This window comes from Dipteris shenzhenensis, chromosome 18 (genome assembly GCF_047967505.1).
Source record: "Dipteris shenzhenensis isolate YYH24624 ecotype China chromosome 18, Dip_SZ_1.0, whole genome shotgun sequence".
NCBI classification, from domain to species: Eukaryota; Viridiplantae; Streptophyta; class Polypodiopsida; order Gleicheniales; family Dipteridaceae; genus Dipteris; species Dipteris shenzhenensis.
This window is the reverse complement of record NC_141613.1, coordinates 37,270,084-37,285,136: the sequence shown is the minus strand read 5'-3', so window position 1 is coordinate 37,285,136 and position 15,053 is coordinate 37,270,084. Positions and strand designations below refer to the sequence as shown.

Genomic DNA, 15,053 nt, shown 5'->3' with positions numbered 1-15,053 from the left:
AGGATAATGACTATAAATATATGTATGAAATACAAAATTACTCTTAGGAGTCTAAAGAAAAATTCACACAAACATCTATTCAATGAGCTCCTTTGATACTATTACCCTCCGATTACCATAGTTTATAATGCTAAGTACTTGTACTGATTGCTGTCACACAACCATGATGACCATCAAGACACTAACTATGATAGCAAGGGAGAACTCATCTCCCTTACTATAACACCACCATTAGAACCATAAAGATACTAATTCTAGTGTTAGATGGAAAATGCCTCCAAAAGGAATTGGCTAGAAAACCTTCTTCGAGTAGTTTTGCGACCAAAGAACCTTCTTCCATCAGCCAACAGAGACTTGCCTTTTTTCCAACTTGACTGTAAGGTCCGATGACTTCACGGATTGCGTCTTCCTCGAAGTTATTTTCCACAGAACCAACGTGAAAGTTATCTTCCAAGAAGACGGTGGCCCTTGATGAGGCAATGCCCATGCTTTTTACAAATAGGCTTTGAACACACCTGATATATAGGGTTTATACATAGTGAACCCCTGAGGGGTCCCACGACTCCACCGACTGCAACTTCTTGAAAATGAGAGCTGCGGATCGTAAGGTGCAAGTAATCTTCCAAAGAACCAATGTGGAAGTTATCTTCTAGAGTCGAGGCAATGAGTGGCCTCAAGTTTCAATTAGAAACGAACCCTCAGCAGTCACTCTACACCCATGGCACCCAAGCCCAATCTCAAGCTCTCCGTCTCCCCTCAGACTCTCTCCATGTGGGGGGCTATCCTGCTAGCCAACGCTAGCTCCATCATTCCCTTCCCTGCCAATGCCGTGTTGCTCGTCGTGGGTAACATCTGCTCCCTTGCAGCCTTCATCATCGCCAGGAGAGATCAGTCCCAAATCGTTCAGCTCCTGCCTGACCTTGTTTGGCAATCTACTGTATGTGGCTACCTTGTCAAAGAGTGGTATGGTCGCCTAACCAACCCCCAGTTTCTGGCGTTCTTGGATCATTTGAAACGCACTCTGGATGATGTGCAGGCGTTTGTGACGGAGGTCCAAGCGAGGAGCACTTCTCGCAGGCTTCTTCGTCGCAAGCATAATGACTTGCAGAAACGCCTGGAGAGCCACTTATCATTGTTTCAACTGCAGATCGTCACCTTTTTCAGCGCCTCACAAGAAGGGCCAACACGAATCATCGAACATCCGCAAATCCGGCGGTTCTGGCAGTACCGCATTGGGCCTCTTCAGGAAATCTGTTGGAGTCGCTTCTGGGATCAGTTTGTGGCAGAATTTCCGGAATTGGGGAGTCATTTAGAGGTGCCCGCGAATCGAATCAAGCTCCAGGGCATGGCAAGCAACTTCTGGCGAACACAAGACGCAGACATGGTGGGTGCATCCGAGATGAACGAGATCTTCAAGCCTTCTAATTGGCCAGTGGAGTACATCATACACACGATTCTGTTCTCGCCAAGTTACATGTGGATCGGTGCTCAACAGGTTGGCGGCGGCATCGCTGCAACTGATCCATATACCCGATGGTGGTCCTCCCCGGCTCTGGTGCCCGCGTTGGAGCCGAGCAAGACCAACGCTGATCTGTTTTTGAAGACGTACGTTGTCATTGAAGATCAATGGACACGAGCAGATGCATTTGCAGGTTTACATCAGCCGAATTATCTTTACGCACCAGGCCAGCTGGATGCAGCGCCAGTGATAGCGTACAGCGCCCTACTACCCAGTTATGCATTTCCAGATCCTGAAGCCTCAACGTCTGTTTACCCACCAGGCCTTTATGCACCTCTGGTGACACCTCCTGAGTATCTCTAACGAGGTAAAATCACAACTCACTCTTTACGAAGACCGGATTAGCCGAACACCCTTCTCCTCCTTCTTCTCTTCCTTCTCTTCTCCTCGCTTCTCTTCTTCTCCTCCTCCTCTTCCTTCTCACCCTTCTTACTAGCACCCGAGTGGATCTCCTTTGGTTTTTGAAAACATGCGTAAGATCAATCAATTATTGCTTGCCTTAATTTGTTGGACCAAATCAACCAGCAACCTTAGTTCACTTGCATCTCCACCCTAGTGAGCATCATTATATGGGAGGTGGTGCTCTCACACAGTGTAACGCGTGCGGATGTTTTGGCACGTTTTGTGAATACATGCATTCTTCTGTAGCGTTTTCGATTCCCTTGGTTTTCTTATTGACACTCACGCACGGGGTGGGTTGAGTGTACGTGAAAGAGAGGGGGGAACGGGGTGAACGTCCAGGCAGGTGCCTAGGTGCTTGGCTGCAGGACGCATCATGAAGGACGTGACGAGCGCGAGACCCCAGCGGACGGGGGAGACGTGGTCGTGGAGACCCCTTGGTACATTTTTGATTGAGGAGCTTCTTGAACCGTTGCGATGGGCACGTCGTGCTCATCGAGGCTAGGGTAGTGGACGTCCACGTTGGGATCCCAAGAGGGAGTTATTCAAGCTGAAGTCGGCGTGAGACTTGGCTATGTTTAAGGGACGCGGAGTCGCCTCGGCCCTCCCACGATTAAGGGAGAGGTGCGATACCTTACACTTGGTATCAGAGCCTCACTCTGAGGTGCACAGTGGGAAAACTGTGACTTGGGGGAGGATCTTGTAGCTTGTGGGCATTAACCCGGACAGGATGCCGCACCAGAGGCTAGAAAGGATCGATGAACTACCCAACGAGGGTAAAGATCCAGGCAGGAATGACAAAAGCGAGAGGAGAAGAAGAACTAAAGGAAAAGAGAAACTTGAGACCTTGGACGCAAGTCGTGAAAAGAAATTGGACGTTGCAGAAACGACCAACGCAGCTAACGATAGAAAACGTGATACCGCCGGTGATACAACCAACGTAGGGGTTGGAGAATCCATTCATGAGGACAAAGGCGCTCATGTGGATTTTGAAGATGGTGTGGATGAATTCCTCAATGTTGATGATGAAGAAGCTGGAACCAGTGACGTGGACTCGCACGAAAGTGCTTTTGCATGGGTAAGCTAAAAGCTTGAATAGGGGGATAGGGAAAGGAAGCAATTGTCGGAAAACATGAACAAGGTTCATGACACGTTGAAAGAGTTAGTGACGACCCTGGGGAAGGGTCAGCCAAAGAGAAAGAAGTTAGAACCTCTGAGGAGGAGGAAGACCAGGCTTGAGGTGGACTCAAGTAGCGACTCTGAGGACAATGGGAAGGCAAACTACGGAAAATATAAGCCGCAGTTGCCTGAGAAATATGGTGGAGACAAGGAGTCTCTAGCTGTCAAGAAATGGATCAGGGAGATAAAAGATTACCTTGGAAATGGCAGAGGTGCCTATGCAATTCCATCTCAAGATCACCATCAAACAATTGTCAGGAGAAGCCTACAATTGGTTTTTAGCCGAGGAGGCTCATGATGAGATAACTAACTGGGAGGAATTGAAATCGAGAATGAAGGCATACTTCATTCCCCAAAATGAAGTGTTCAAAATTCGTGACGAATGGAGAAACCTTCACCACAACGATGTGAACCGATACAGGCAAGTCATGATCCAGGCTGAAGACATGACAAAAGTAGACCGATTACACGGGTTCTTGTATGGTCTACAAAATTGGACTCGCCGTGAGATTAAGAAACAAGAACCTGAGGATTACGCTACAACCTTGAAGATGGCTGAAAGAATAATCGATCTGGAGGGGAAGATATCCTTCACAAAAGCAAATACTAGGGGCAGCTCGTGGATGAGCAAGCCCACTCCTAAACCCGAGGGCAGGTCAGAGAGTGTCTCGTCAAATACTAACGGGGTGAGCTCTAGTGAAGCAATGGTGACTCGGAACCCGATGAGAGGTGGCTACGCTGGTCGAGGGGGCTTCACGAGTAGAGGCGCCAGCTCTTCCGATACTAGGCAATCACCAACAGGGGGTGCTTTGAATGCAAAAAGGACCATTATGTCAAGGATTTGCCCGAAACGTGGCAAATTTGGAAGGCCTCAAATCGCCTTGACCCAGGCTGAGGAAGCCGGGGATCATGAAGACATAGGAGAAGTTCAAATCACAGAGATTGACAAAAGAGGCTCCTCCCAACTGGATGAATAGCCCAGGATAGGGGCATGCACGGTAAGTGCAAGATGCATGGCTGTGAGAGTGGCAATGGGCATACCCAACATTTATGTCAATGCACAGATGAACGACGTCCTGCAAAGGGTAATGATCGACTCGGGGCCACACACAATGTGATTACCCCTAAAAAAAGCTAAGCGCCTGAAGATCAAAACGATCGATCTAACAGATATTCAGGTGGCATTTGGGCAAGGAAAGTAGGACTATGTGAAGATAGCATGGAATGTCCCATGTCAGATTGGAGAATGGAAAGCCAAGATGGACTTCTTGGTAGTCCCCATGGATTCGTATGAAGCTATATATGGAATCGAATGGTGGGACAAGTTTGTGATCGCAATGATGGGCAAGAAAGTGGATTCCTTGATCCTAGACATGCAAGGATGTGGAGTCCAAGTAAAGTGCATCAGATTGGGGGTATCGCCCAAGGATGCAAAAGGTCTTATCAACGAGGGAAAGAAACCAGCAGTGGCTCAGAACTTATTCACCCGAGTGATAAGGCTTCTAACAAACTCATAAGTGCCAAGCAATTGAGCAAGGAAGTCAAACGAGGTGCGGAGGTGCACCTAATGATGATGTGCATGGTAGAGACCGACCATGGCAAAAGTAGCATTTGTTGTAATGCATCCAGGGCGAGCCCAAACAAATCCAGTGGATTGGATATGATTTTGGAGGAATTTGGCGATGTGATGCCAAAGGAACTCCCCAAAGGATTACTGCCACGGAGGCATGTCGACCACCGAATCGAGTTGATTCCTGGCAGCGCACCACCAGCAAAGGTGCTGTATCGAATGAACAATGACCAACTCAGGGAGTTGAAGAGGCAACTCAATGAGCTGGTTGAGAGCGGATTCATCAAGCCAAGTAAGTCTCCATACGGGGCTCCAGTATTATTCGTGACAAAGAAAGATGGAAGTTGTGCGTGGACTATAGGGCGCTCAACAAGATCACAACCAAGAACAAGTATCCAATGCCGCTATTGGATGACTTGATTGATTAGCTGGCCAGGGCTAAGTACTTTAGCTGAATCAATCTAAGATCAAGGTATCACCAGATAAGGATCGCAAACGAAGACATTGAGAAGACGGCATTTAGAACCAAGTACGGGAGCTACGATTGGCTAGTCATGTCTTTTGGACTTACCAATGCTCCGGCCACATTCTGTACCATAATGAATGATATTTTCAGCGAGTACCTGGATGACTTTGTCATCGTCTATATTGATGACATATTAATCTTCAGGAAAACGATGGAAGAACACGAAGAACATCTGTGGAAGGTGCCAAGTTTACCAAACTTCGAGAGCACAAGTTGTTCACCAAGCGCAAAAAGTGCGAGTTTGGGGTAAGCGAGATAGATTTCCTGGGGTTCGTGGTGGGAAAAGATGGGATCAAAATGGATCCATCCAAGATTGAAGTAGTGATAGAGTGGGAGGCACCAAGAAGAGTATGCGGAGTACGAACTTTCTTGGGATTTTGTAACTTCAACCGAAGGTTTGTAAATGAATACAGCAAAGTTACAGCTCCTCTAAATGACCTTTTACATAAGGAGGAAAAGTTTGATTGGAACCTTGAGTGCAGTAAGGCATTTGGGGAAATGAAAGAGATCATGATCGATTCGCCCATGTTGAAATTCCTAGAGTTTGACAAGCCATTTGAAATACACACAGACACGTCAGACTTTGCTCTAGGAGGGGTGCTCATGCAGGATGGGCACCCAGTGGCTTACGAATCGGCTTACGAATCACGAAAGTTAGATGCAGTGGAGCATCGGTGGATGACGCATGAGAAAGAAATGTTGGCAGTGGTGGAATGTCTTTGGAAGTGGAAACACTACGTGTAGGACAAGCACACCAAGGTGTTGACCGATAACATTTCATTGAAGTATTTTCAAACTCAACCAAAACTTTCTGCGAAGCAAGCACGCTGGCAGGATTTCTTGGCAGAGTCTGATATTATGATCGAGCACAAGCCAAGAAAGGCTAACGCAATGCCAGATGCATTGAGTAGGAAAACCGAGCTAATGGAAATTAGCATTATAAAAGGGTCTCTCATGGAACGGATCAAGGAGGCCATGGAACGAGATGCAGAATCTCAGAAACTGCTTCAAGATGTGAAGCAGGGCGTCATCCTGTGGGGAATGTACAATGAGGAAAATGGATTGCTATCTATCTATGAGAACCGCTTGTATATCTTGGATGACTTGGAGCTCAAAAAAGCTTTGTTATGGGAGTGCCATGACTGTAAGCTTGTTGGACATACAGGGCAGAACAAGACACTTGAACGAATGCGTCCAATGTTTTTCTGGCCCAACATGCGCAACGACGTAGTGGAGTATGTAGGCACATGTCCTACTTATCAGTTTGTGAAGGTTGACAGACCCAAAAGGGCATGCAAGTTGCGAACCATGCCTGTACCATCAAGGCCATGGGATGTGATGAGCATGGATTTCATCACTTGTCTTCCCAACTCTCATGGTTACACCGCAATCATGGTGGTGGTAGAATACTTCTCTAAGCAGGCCCATTTCATTCCTATCAAATCGCCCATCATGGCGAAACACGTAGCCCATTTGTACTTCACGCATATTTTCAAGTACCACTAATTGCCCCTCGCAATCATCTCCGACCGGGACCCTAGGTTTCTAAGTGACATGTGGACTCAACTCTTCAAGATATTGGAATCACAGTTGCGTTTCAGTTCATCGTATCACTCGGAGTCTGATGGACAGACCGAAAAGGTGAATCAAACTGTGGAAGATTTCTTGCGCAACTATGTTCAAGTGGACCAAAAGGATTGGGCGTTGCACTTGGACATTCTTGAGTTTCACTACAACAACATGGTGCACCGGAGCACGGGCTTCACACCATTCGAACTGGCAATAGGTAAAGAAGTTATCATGCCAATGGCTCTTGCGTCAGGGGTTTCAAAGGTGGATGATCTTGATGCAGAGGAGTTCTTGAATAGATGGCAAGAAAGGTTGAATATTGCAAAGGAAAGCTTGCAAAAGAGTGACCTAGTCATGAAGAGGTACCATATAAGAAGCGCAAGCACGTGGAGGTCTTTGCTGGCAACTTGGTACTTGTGAGCTCTTGCAACATTAAGCTACCGTAGAATATGACCCCGAAATTCAATCATCAGTTCTATGGACCATATGAAGTAATGTACGCGCTTGATGAGGTGACCTACAAATTGAAGTTACCGCCGGAGGTTGCCATCCACAATGCTTTTTATGTACAGCTGTTGCATCGTTTCTATACAGATAATAAGTTTGGTAGGAAGGTCCCCCCATCATTCTCTAACACTGTAAGCCCACCTTATGAGCCGGAGGCAATTTTGAAATATAGAATGTTATGGGGTAGAGTAGAGTTCTATGTTAAGTTTAAGGGTAGGCCCATGATGGAATGCAGGTGGATTCCAGAGGCATTTATGATTGATAACTATCGCGACATGGTTCTCAACTTCTATAATGCTTGAAAGGGACTTCAAGATCCATCGAATTGGCGAGAGTATATGGGAGGTGGTGCTCTCAGACAGTGTAACGCATGCGGACGTTTTGGCACGTTTTGTGAATACATGCATTCTTATGTACCGTTTTCGATTCCCTTGGTTTTCTTGTTGACACTCACGCATGGGGTGGGTTGAGTGCACCTAAAAGAGAGGGAGGAGTGGGGTGAATGTCCAGGCAAGTGACTGGGTACTTGGGTGCAAGACGCGTCACAGAGGACGTGATGAGCATGAGACCCCAATGGATGGGGGAGACATGGTCGTGGAGACCCCTTGGTACATTTTTGGTCATAACTTTTGTGTTTGGGCTCCGATTGCGACGGGCGCGTTGGGATCCCATTGCGACAGGCACGTCGTCCTCTTCGAGGCTAGAGCAATGGACGCCCATGTTGGGATCCCAGGAGGGAGTTATTTAGGCTGAAGCCAATGTGAGGCTTGGCTACGTTTGAGGGACACGGAGTTGCCTCGGGACCTCCCGCGACTAAGGGAGAGGTGCGGTACTTTACAATCACTCCAACCTACAAGCGTGGGTACAAGCGTGGGTATATCTTGTGGGACTTGTAGGTCGCTCCAAACTTTTGACTATACTAAAGATAACAAAATATATGCTTTGCATCGACCAATGTGACATCCCTGGATTTTACATATGGACTGCAAGAATTCGCAATGTATTGTGTTTTAAAACGGCATTTCAAGATGTTTTAAACATTTCTTTTATCGGCTCAGGATCGATTTGGAACGGTCAAGTACGGTTTTTTATCGAAACCGGCTACAACATGATAAATGACAAAACAACATGGGAGCTTGCAAGTATACCGCATGGCATTTTTATCTATAGTGTGGTGTCTGTGAATGTATTGCATAGTATCCTCATTATACTGCATGGTATGATTTAACTATGACGTCTTACTATTCAAATTCTTGAGATGCTACTAGTCCCAAAAGTCTCAAAAGGATAAGAAACAATTCTAAAAAATTATAAACAAACCATTAAAACAAATTTTGTATTATCCTTTTAGAAAATATCTAGTGTTGATGGTGGGATTGCATTTACTAGTTAGGATTTGGTGATCATTCCACACACACAAACACAATAATATTATGTTTTGAGTTTTCAAATCAACCTTAGGTCGATTTACACTTCATGGATGCTAGTGATCAATCGCTCTCTCTCTCTCTCTCTCTCTCTCTCTCTCTCACTACTCTCTCTCTCTCTCTCTCTCTCTCTCTCGATCTCTCTCTCTCTCTCTCACTCACTCACACACATGCACACACACACACACACACACACACACACAAACTCTTAGACATTACACACACACATAAACACATTTTAAGACTCACCCACACACTCATCGGTCGATTTGAGAAGTGATAGCATAGGATGTTGAACACAATGGCCAAGCTTTTAAATCAACCTTAGGTCAATTTGATGATCGCTCATGCGCGTGCACACACACACACACACACACACATTCCTTTGGAGATCCTTGTGCTCTTTAAGATTGTCAACATACTGATGGCCCATTAAGGTCGGATATCCTTGTGTGCTTCAAGATTGTCAATATACTGATGGCCCATAAAGGTCTGAAATCATATTGAAGCCTTTCGAAAAGAATATGATGTCCCACTTATGCACAAGCTTAGTCCCATGGAGGTTGTCACATCCTATAGGACTTGACAATACTTGTTATTAGTGTTTTCTCCATAATGCTTTTTATTAGTGAACATGGAACTAGCATAGTGGAATTAATGGAGGAACATGGCCAAGCCATTTTTTATTTATTATTATGAACTTTATCCACTAATAGAGGAAAGTTATATGGTTTATTATGCTTTAAAACACGTAATTATTACTAGTAGGAAAACCTACTAGTATGCTTCATTAGGACCAGCTTCACATAGTGACCAATAAGGGATATAAAAGAAAAAAGAGACCATTTGGTCCTTACTTTATTAATTGTTAGAGAAGGATTTGCATTGAAGAAAGGGACCGAAAGTATTGTATAGAGGGAAGAGATCACATATTGATATGTTTTAAATATTATGGAAGGACTCTTTGTACTTGAGGAGTTACACTTTTACCAACGTGGTCTATTGGGAAATTGAAGGCATGGGGATCTACATCTTCCCCGAGGCACTTCCCTTCTAACCTCGAATTGAGAACAAGAAGAATCGAATGCTCGTCTCTCTACATTGAGAACAAGAAGCTGTGAAGCATCCACTCCATGCGATGCTGCCCCTAACTGACGCCTGAGGATAATCTCTATCGTGCTATGTTTGTCGTTACTGAGAAAGCGCTGAGATGGGGTCCAGTTTAGGGGTCCTCTCTCGTTGAATGGGCCTGAGAAAACTATAAATCTGAACCCCGTTCAAGGGAGGTGAAAGGAATTCACCTTTTACATCCTTTACTATGCCCTCCCTCTTAGATGTCAGGTAGTGCCACCAACCTTAAGAGCTGCGCTCTACGCAGCTCTAGCTCCTTCAGCTCTAGTTTTTGACACCATCCTCTTTTCCATCAACGATCCGGAAGCTCGAACGTCCACCAAAAATCTACGTTAGCTCGTATCCTTTTGTTAGCTCCCTTGTTGGAAACACCTTGTTGGAATTGATGCTTCGTTGCCCTTTGGTGTGACCTTCAATGGATTTGCGAGCTTCCGAGTTGCAACTTTCCATGAGATCTCTAGAACAATCTCTTTCACACATCCATTGCTTCCAAAGATCACAACATCATGGCACGTGATTAAGAAGGGACATTTTGCAACCAAAAGCTAGAATTTTGGTTGGATCTGAGTGAGAAGACTGAGGGAAGCCTCAACGGTAATTCAAAGCTTCCATAGTGCGTCGGATGCCAAGCCAAAGAAAAACTTCATGAGATACTAATCAGCTAAACGGAATGTGAAGGAGGGTCAACATTTTTACTGGGCACTTGCTCGCAATCACAATCATTAGACAAAAGACCATTCGCCTGTCAATCAATGAATCGTTTACCACACCCCCAAGGATTGTCCCTCATTAGACGAAAAGACCACACGCTGTACAAATACCAACTATGCTTTTCTGCAAACCTTTTCCAAGCATGGATGGAATTGTCATGCCATGCATCGCTGGACTGCAGAGATCTACCTAGTACCCATATTGAACTAGAATAGCGCTTGTTGGATTCGCTCATCGATCTCTTTTTGCATATTGTCTACATTGAGCCCCTGCAGAATGCTAAGATAGACAAAAGTCTTGGCAAAACAAGTTCCCAGAGCAAAAAGTCATGAGCTTGCCTCCTAATGCTTGCAGTGATCCACTTTCACTACGTAAGGCTTTCAAGCGCACAAATGGTGGTCGCAGCCTACCACGGTGAATCTTGCAACGCACAGGAGAAAGAAGTAAAAGTTGTGCTAGGCAATGTAAAGAACATCCTAGTGTCGCTGAAGCTGAAGCTGGACAAGATCCGAAGCTGAAGCTGGAGAAGATAGAGCTGGAGAAGGTCCGGGCATCAATAGTTGGCTTTGTCAGACATTTCAAATTCTCTGACGTCTGACAGGGTAGGGCATGGTAAAGCAGGGCACGGTAAAGGAAGGGTTTGAACGGGATTCAGAGTTTGGCGTTCACGGGTTCGGCGTTCAAGAGGAGAGGGAGATTATCCTCAGGCCTGACTGAACGGATATGCTACCCAGGGACATGCAACAGACTTTGGAGCATGGAATACCAACAGGTTCGCTATGTGACAACCTTCCCGAGGGCTCCTACTGATCGAAATACCTGTATTTTTGTTGCTGCGCAACAGTTTTACTTTATCATGCTCATACGCATTTATCGTCAGCAAGAGCGAGCTTTGCAACGCGATATCAAGCTCACAAGCTTGGTACATTTGCTTGACTGCGTAGTTTATCCATCTTAGAAGATTTGATTTCCCTTGGCTGCACAGAGCGTTCCGTGTCAAGCAAAGTCTTAAGAACCATAAGTCGTTCTAAGGTCACGCAGTCTACATTCTGGCCGAAGCAGGGATTAACGATTAGTCTCGGTCGAGGGGAACGACAGCGAGTAGGATCCTACAATAGTTAATTTTCTAAGGAATGATTTGAAATTTATCTTCTTACCGACTGATGACCTGCAACCCGTCACCACTAAATTCCATCTCTTCCCCAAAATTTCGAGAGCGATGCAGACATGAAAGGGTTGTTGAATTGCGGATCCGATTCCAGACCGAAAAATGTGTACTTGATCCATAGATGATTTAGCCTCGAACACCCTACATGAGCGTAGAATGTTTCAAATCCCCAGACGATCAGTTGGATGCGATGCAATGCAAGAGCCAAAAATCTGAGAAGCAAAATGCGAGACGGAAGCTGCAAAGCTTTGGAGAGGAAGTAGCACCTTCTCAAGGAAACTTGGTTATAGCATTGATGAGACAGCGAAAGTGTTCGTTTGAGGTAGCAGAGTTGAGTTCTCTTCCTTGCTTGTCTAAGTTGCAGCAGATAGTCAAGCACCGCCAGTGACAGAGAAGAAAAATTCCGAAGAGCTAGATTAAGACTGTCCGGAGCTAAAGTATGGTCGAGTAGGGAACTATAGGAGTTTCGATGACTCAGAAAATTCTTAGGAGAGAAGGAAGGACTGCCCACTATTGAGAGCTTCTTACTGACTATGACGAGACAATCTTTGATGTATACGTAGCTTCTGAGTCCATAAGGAACACGAAATCAACACAGCTAGTCTTACTGGCCCAAACCATGTCTAACGCAGATAATGTCTACTGTGGTTCTTCTCTAGCTTACCCGAGATATTTATCACAAACTGCGGCACTGAGATTAAAATAATTCCTACCACACTACCATCACAACACAGATAGAGATCTAGTCGTTGGGATAGAGATATACTTAATAGATATCGAAATTGCTGTCTCTCCACAAGAGTCACTATTCCAAGGTCATTTCACTTGCAATTTTTAGTCCACGGGACCTCCATGTAATAGGTCACGAGTAATATCTCCTCGATGTAGAATGAAGGTGAGCTTCTAAGTAGAACATCACCTTGTGCTCTAGTGTTTTTTAACACCTCTCATAGCTTTTCATGTAGCCACTAAGAGAAAGCTATGTCTACTAGACTGTATTTATTAATGGATCCGACCAATAGCTCTACTAGATTTGACATGCAAGAATTTTCTTTTTAAATTTGAGCTTTTTTAATTAAGAGGTGTAGGGGAGCCCTGATCTATTAAAAGCTTACATATTATTGGTCCATTTAGTTGGATATGTTCCAAAAGTTTGCTAGTAATAAGATTCTATGATCCTAATTTCTTACTAATGATCAATTATTTCAAGATGAAAGAGATAGATAGTTTCCATTGAGCTATATGTTATGGCAGTTCTAAACATAAGAAAGGAAATCACATGTAGATTTTCCTTCAATTGGAATTTTTTGCCTTATGAGAGAAAAAATGTCTTTTATGGTTATTATAAGGGAAGATTTCTTTATGATGTGGGTTATAATAAAATTTCTATATGATATAGCCTATTTTACCATGGAATTTAGGGAATTTTTTTGCTATCTACTGTTTGACATTTTATTATTGTATTCTATGATCATTGGATTAGATTAGTCCTTGGTATATTTGAAGATCCCAAAAGCTTGGTATCATGAGGACTTATGGCCATTGTGATTTTATATCATGAGGACTTGTATGGTAACAGGTACACTTTACACTTTAAGCTTTGATATTTTACACTTTACGCTTTATACTTTGATAATTGGAAAGGGCCGTCATTTCTCATTTATATGCCATGAGTCGATAACTTGTTATAATTATTAGGAAAATTGGACGTGGAATGGGACCATGGCCTTATAACATGGACTTTGTCCTTCGATACTAGTAATTAGAAAATGCCAACAGGAAATCAAGAAAAGGTATAAGTATACAGAGGTTATACTTGGATTTTTCGACCTCGGGAATTCCCTTAGACTTGGTTGGAACACCCATACTTATGGTTTGTTTGAGATTCCCACTTTTTACTTGGATTTCACTAACATTTTATATACATTTCTTCATATCTTTAATTGCCCACCTCTCATTACTATTGAATAGTAAAATGCCAGGATTTGATTATGCAAATCTAGATCGAGTGACACGGATAACAACTGTGAGCCGGCATTGAAGCTTGCAGTCCCACAATTCATAGTGTACATGTTCTAATGTGCTATGTTTGTGGATGGATGTAGGTGAGTCGGCATACCTCTCCATCAGGTTTGCATTAGAAAATCTGAGGCATGAAGATACGGTGTTGGCAACTTCGAGAAGCGCTCTACAACGGAATTTTCCCAAGTGTTGTTATATATAATTGAACTCTTTATTGGATACTAATTATTAGTATCGTTGTACTTTTGCAATGTATTGATATAAATGTGAGTATAATAATTGACTCCCAAGTTGACACCTTGTAAAGAGAAATGGTATGATATGGTTTATTCTCACTTATGAGGTATTGAGATTGGTTATTAATGGACTATTCTCACTAGTTGTTTGAAAAGGACAATAGTAGATGTTTGTAATTGATTTACTTTGATATTGAAAACTGGTCCAGTAGTATTATAGGATAGATGTCTGATAAGTTAAAACACACACACACACACACTCTTAGAAATTACACACACACATAAACACATTCTAAGACTCACCCAAACACTCATCAAATGGACCTTGGGTCGATTTGAGAAGTGATAGCATAGGATGTTGAACACAATGGCCAAGCTTTGAAATCGACCTTAGATCAATTTGATGATCACAGTCTCTCTCTCCCTCTCTCTCTCTCTCTCACACACACACACACACACACACATGCTCGTAGACACACACACACACACACATTGTAAGACACACCCAAACATCCTGCAAATCTACCTTGGGTCGATTTGAGAGTTGATAGCATAGGGTGTTCAACACAATGGTCAGTCTTTACAAATTGACCTCGGGACAATTTGTGATGATTACTTACACATACACCAAAACACATTCAAATTATGATTTGAGTTTTAGAATCGATCTAAGGTTGATTTGGACTTCATATATGTTGGTGATCACTTTTTCATTAAAAAGGGGAGAAATTTGTGATTAATAAATAAAAAAGGGTTTAATTTAAAACTAGAGAAAGACCTAAACCTATAACATAAATTGAGAGGATTAAATTTAAGAGGGAAAAATCATGTAATCTATAAATAAAAAGGGTTAAACAGAAATGTAAAATGTAAAAGGTTTAAAATTGAAAGGATTGGTGTACCGCTACATTTTCAAAAAGTAAAAAGTTTAAAATCTAATTAAAAAACAATGCAAAGACTAAACCTAATTTTGTTATATTAGGAGAGCTAAGATTTTAGGGTGGGAGGGAAAGAGGAGGGAGGATGGGGGGGTAAAGATTAATTTTAAAAGGGGTTAAAGTGATTAACTTTAAAGGATTGGAAGATTTT

General features: G+C 43.5%; 1 protein-coding gene across 2 annotated transcripts; it reads left to right on the top strand.

The window, feature by feature from the left end:
* Window positions 1–622: 622 nt before the first annotated feature.
* On the top strand, window positions 623–13,894 carry LOC147891185 (uncharacterized). 2 transcript variants are annotated; one of them, XM_087389937.1, is made up of 2 exons: window positions 623–1,826; window positions 13,812–13,894. In XM_087389937.1, the coding sequence occupies exon 1, from the start codon at window positions 719–721 to the stop codon at window positions 1,820–1,822; it is 1,104 nt and encodes a 367-aa protein (XP_087246063.1). In that variant the 5' UTR covers window positions 623–718; the 3' UTR covers window positions 1,823–1,826; window positions 13,812–13,894. The 2 variants fall into 2 exon arrangements, with proteins under 2 accessions (XP_087246063.1, XP_087246065.1); XM_087389939.1 differs by lacking the exon at window positions 13,812–13,894 and having other exon boundaries at window positions 623–1,384; window positions 1,496–2,115.
* The last annotated feature ends 1,159 nt before the right edge of the window (window positions 13,895–15,053 follow it).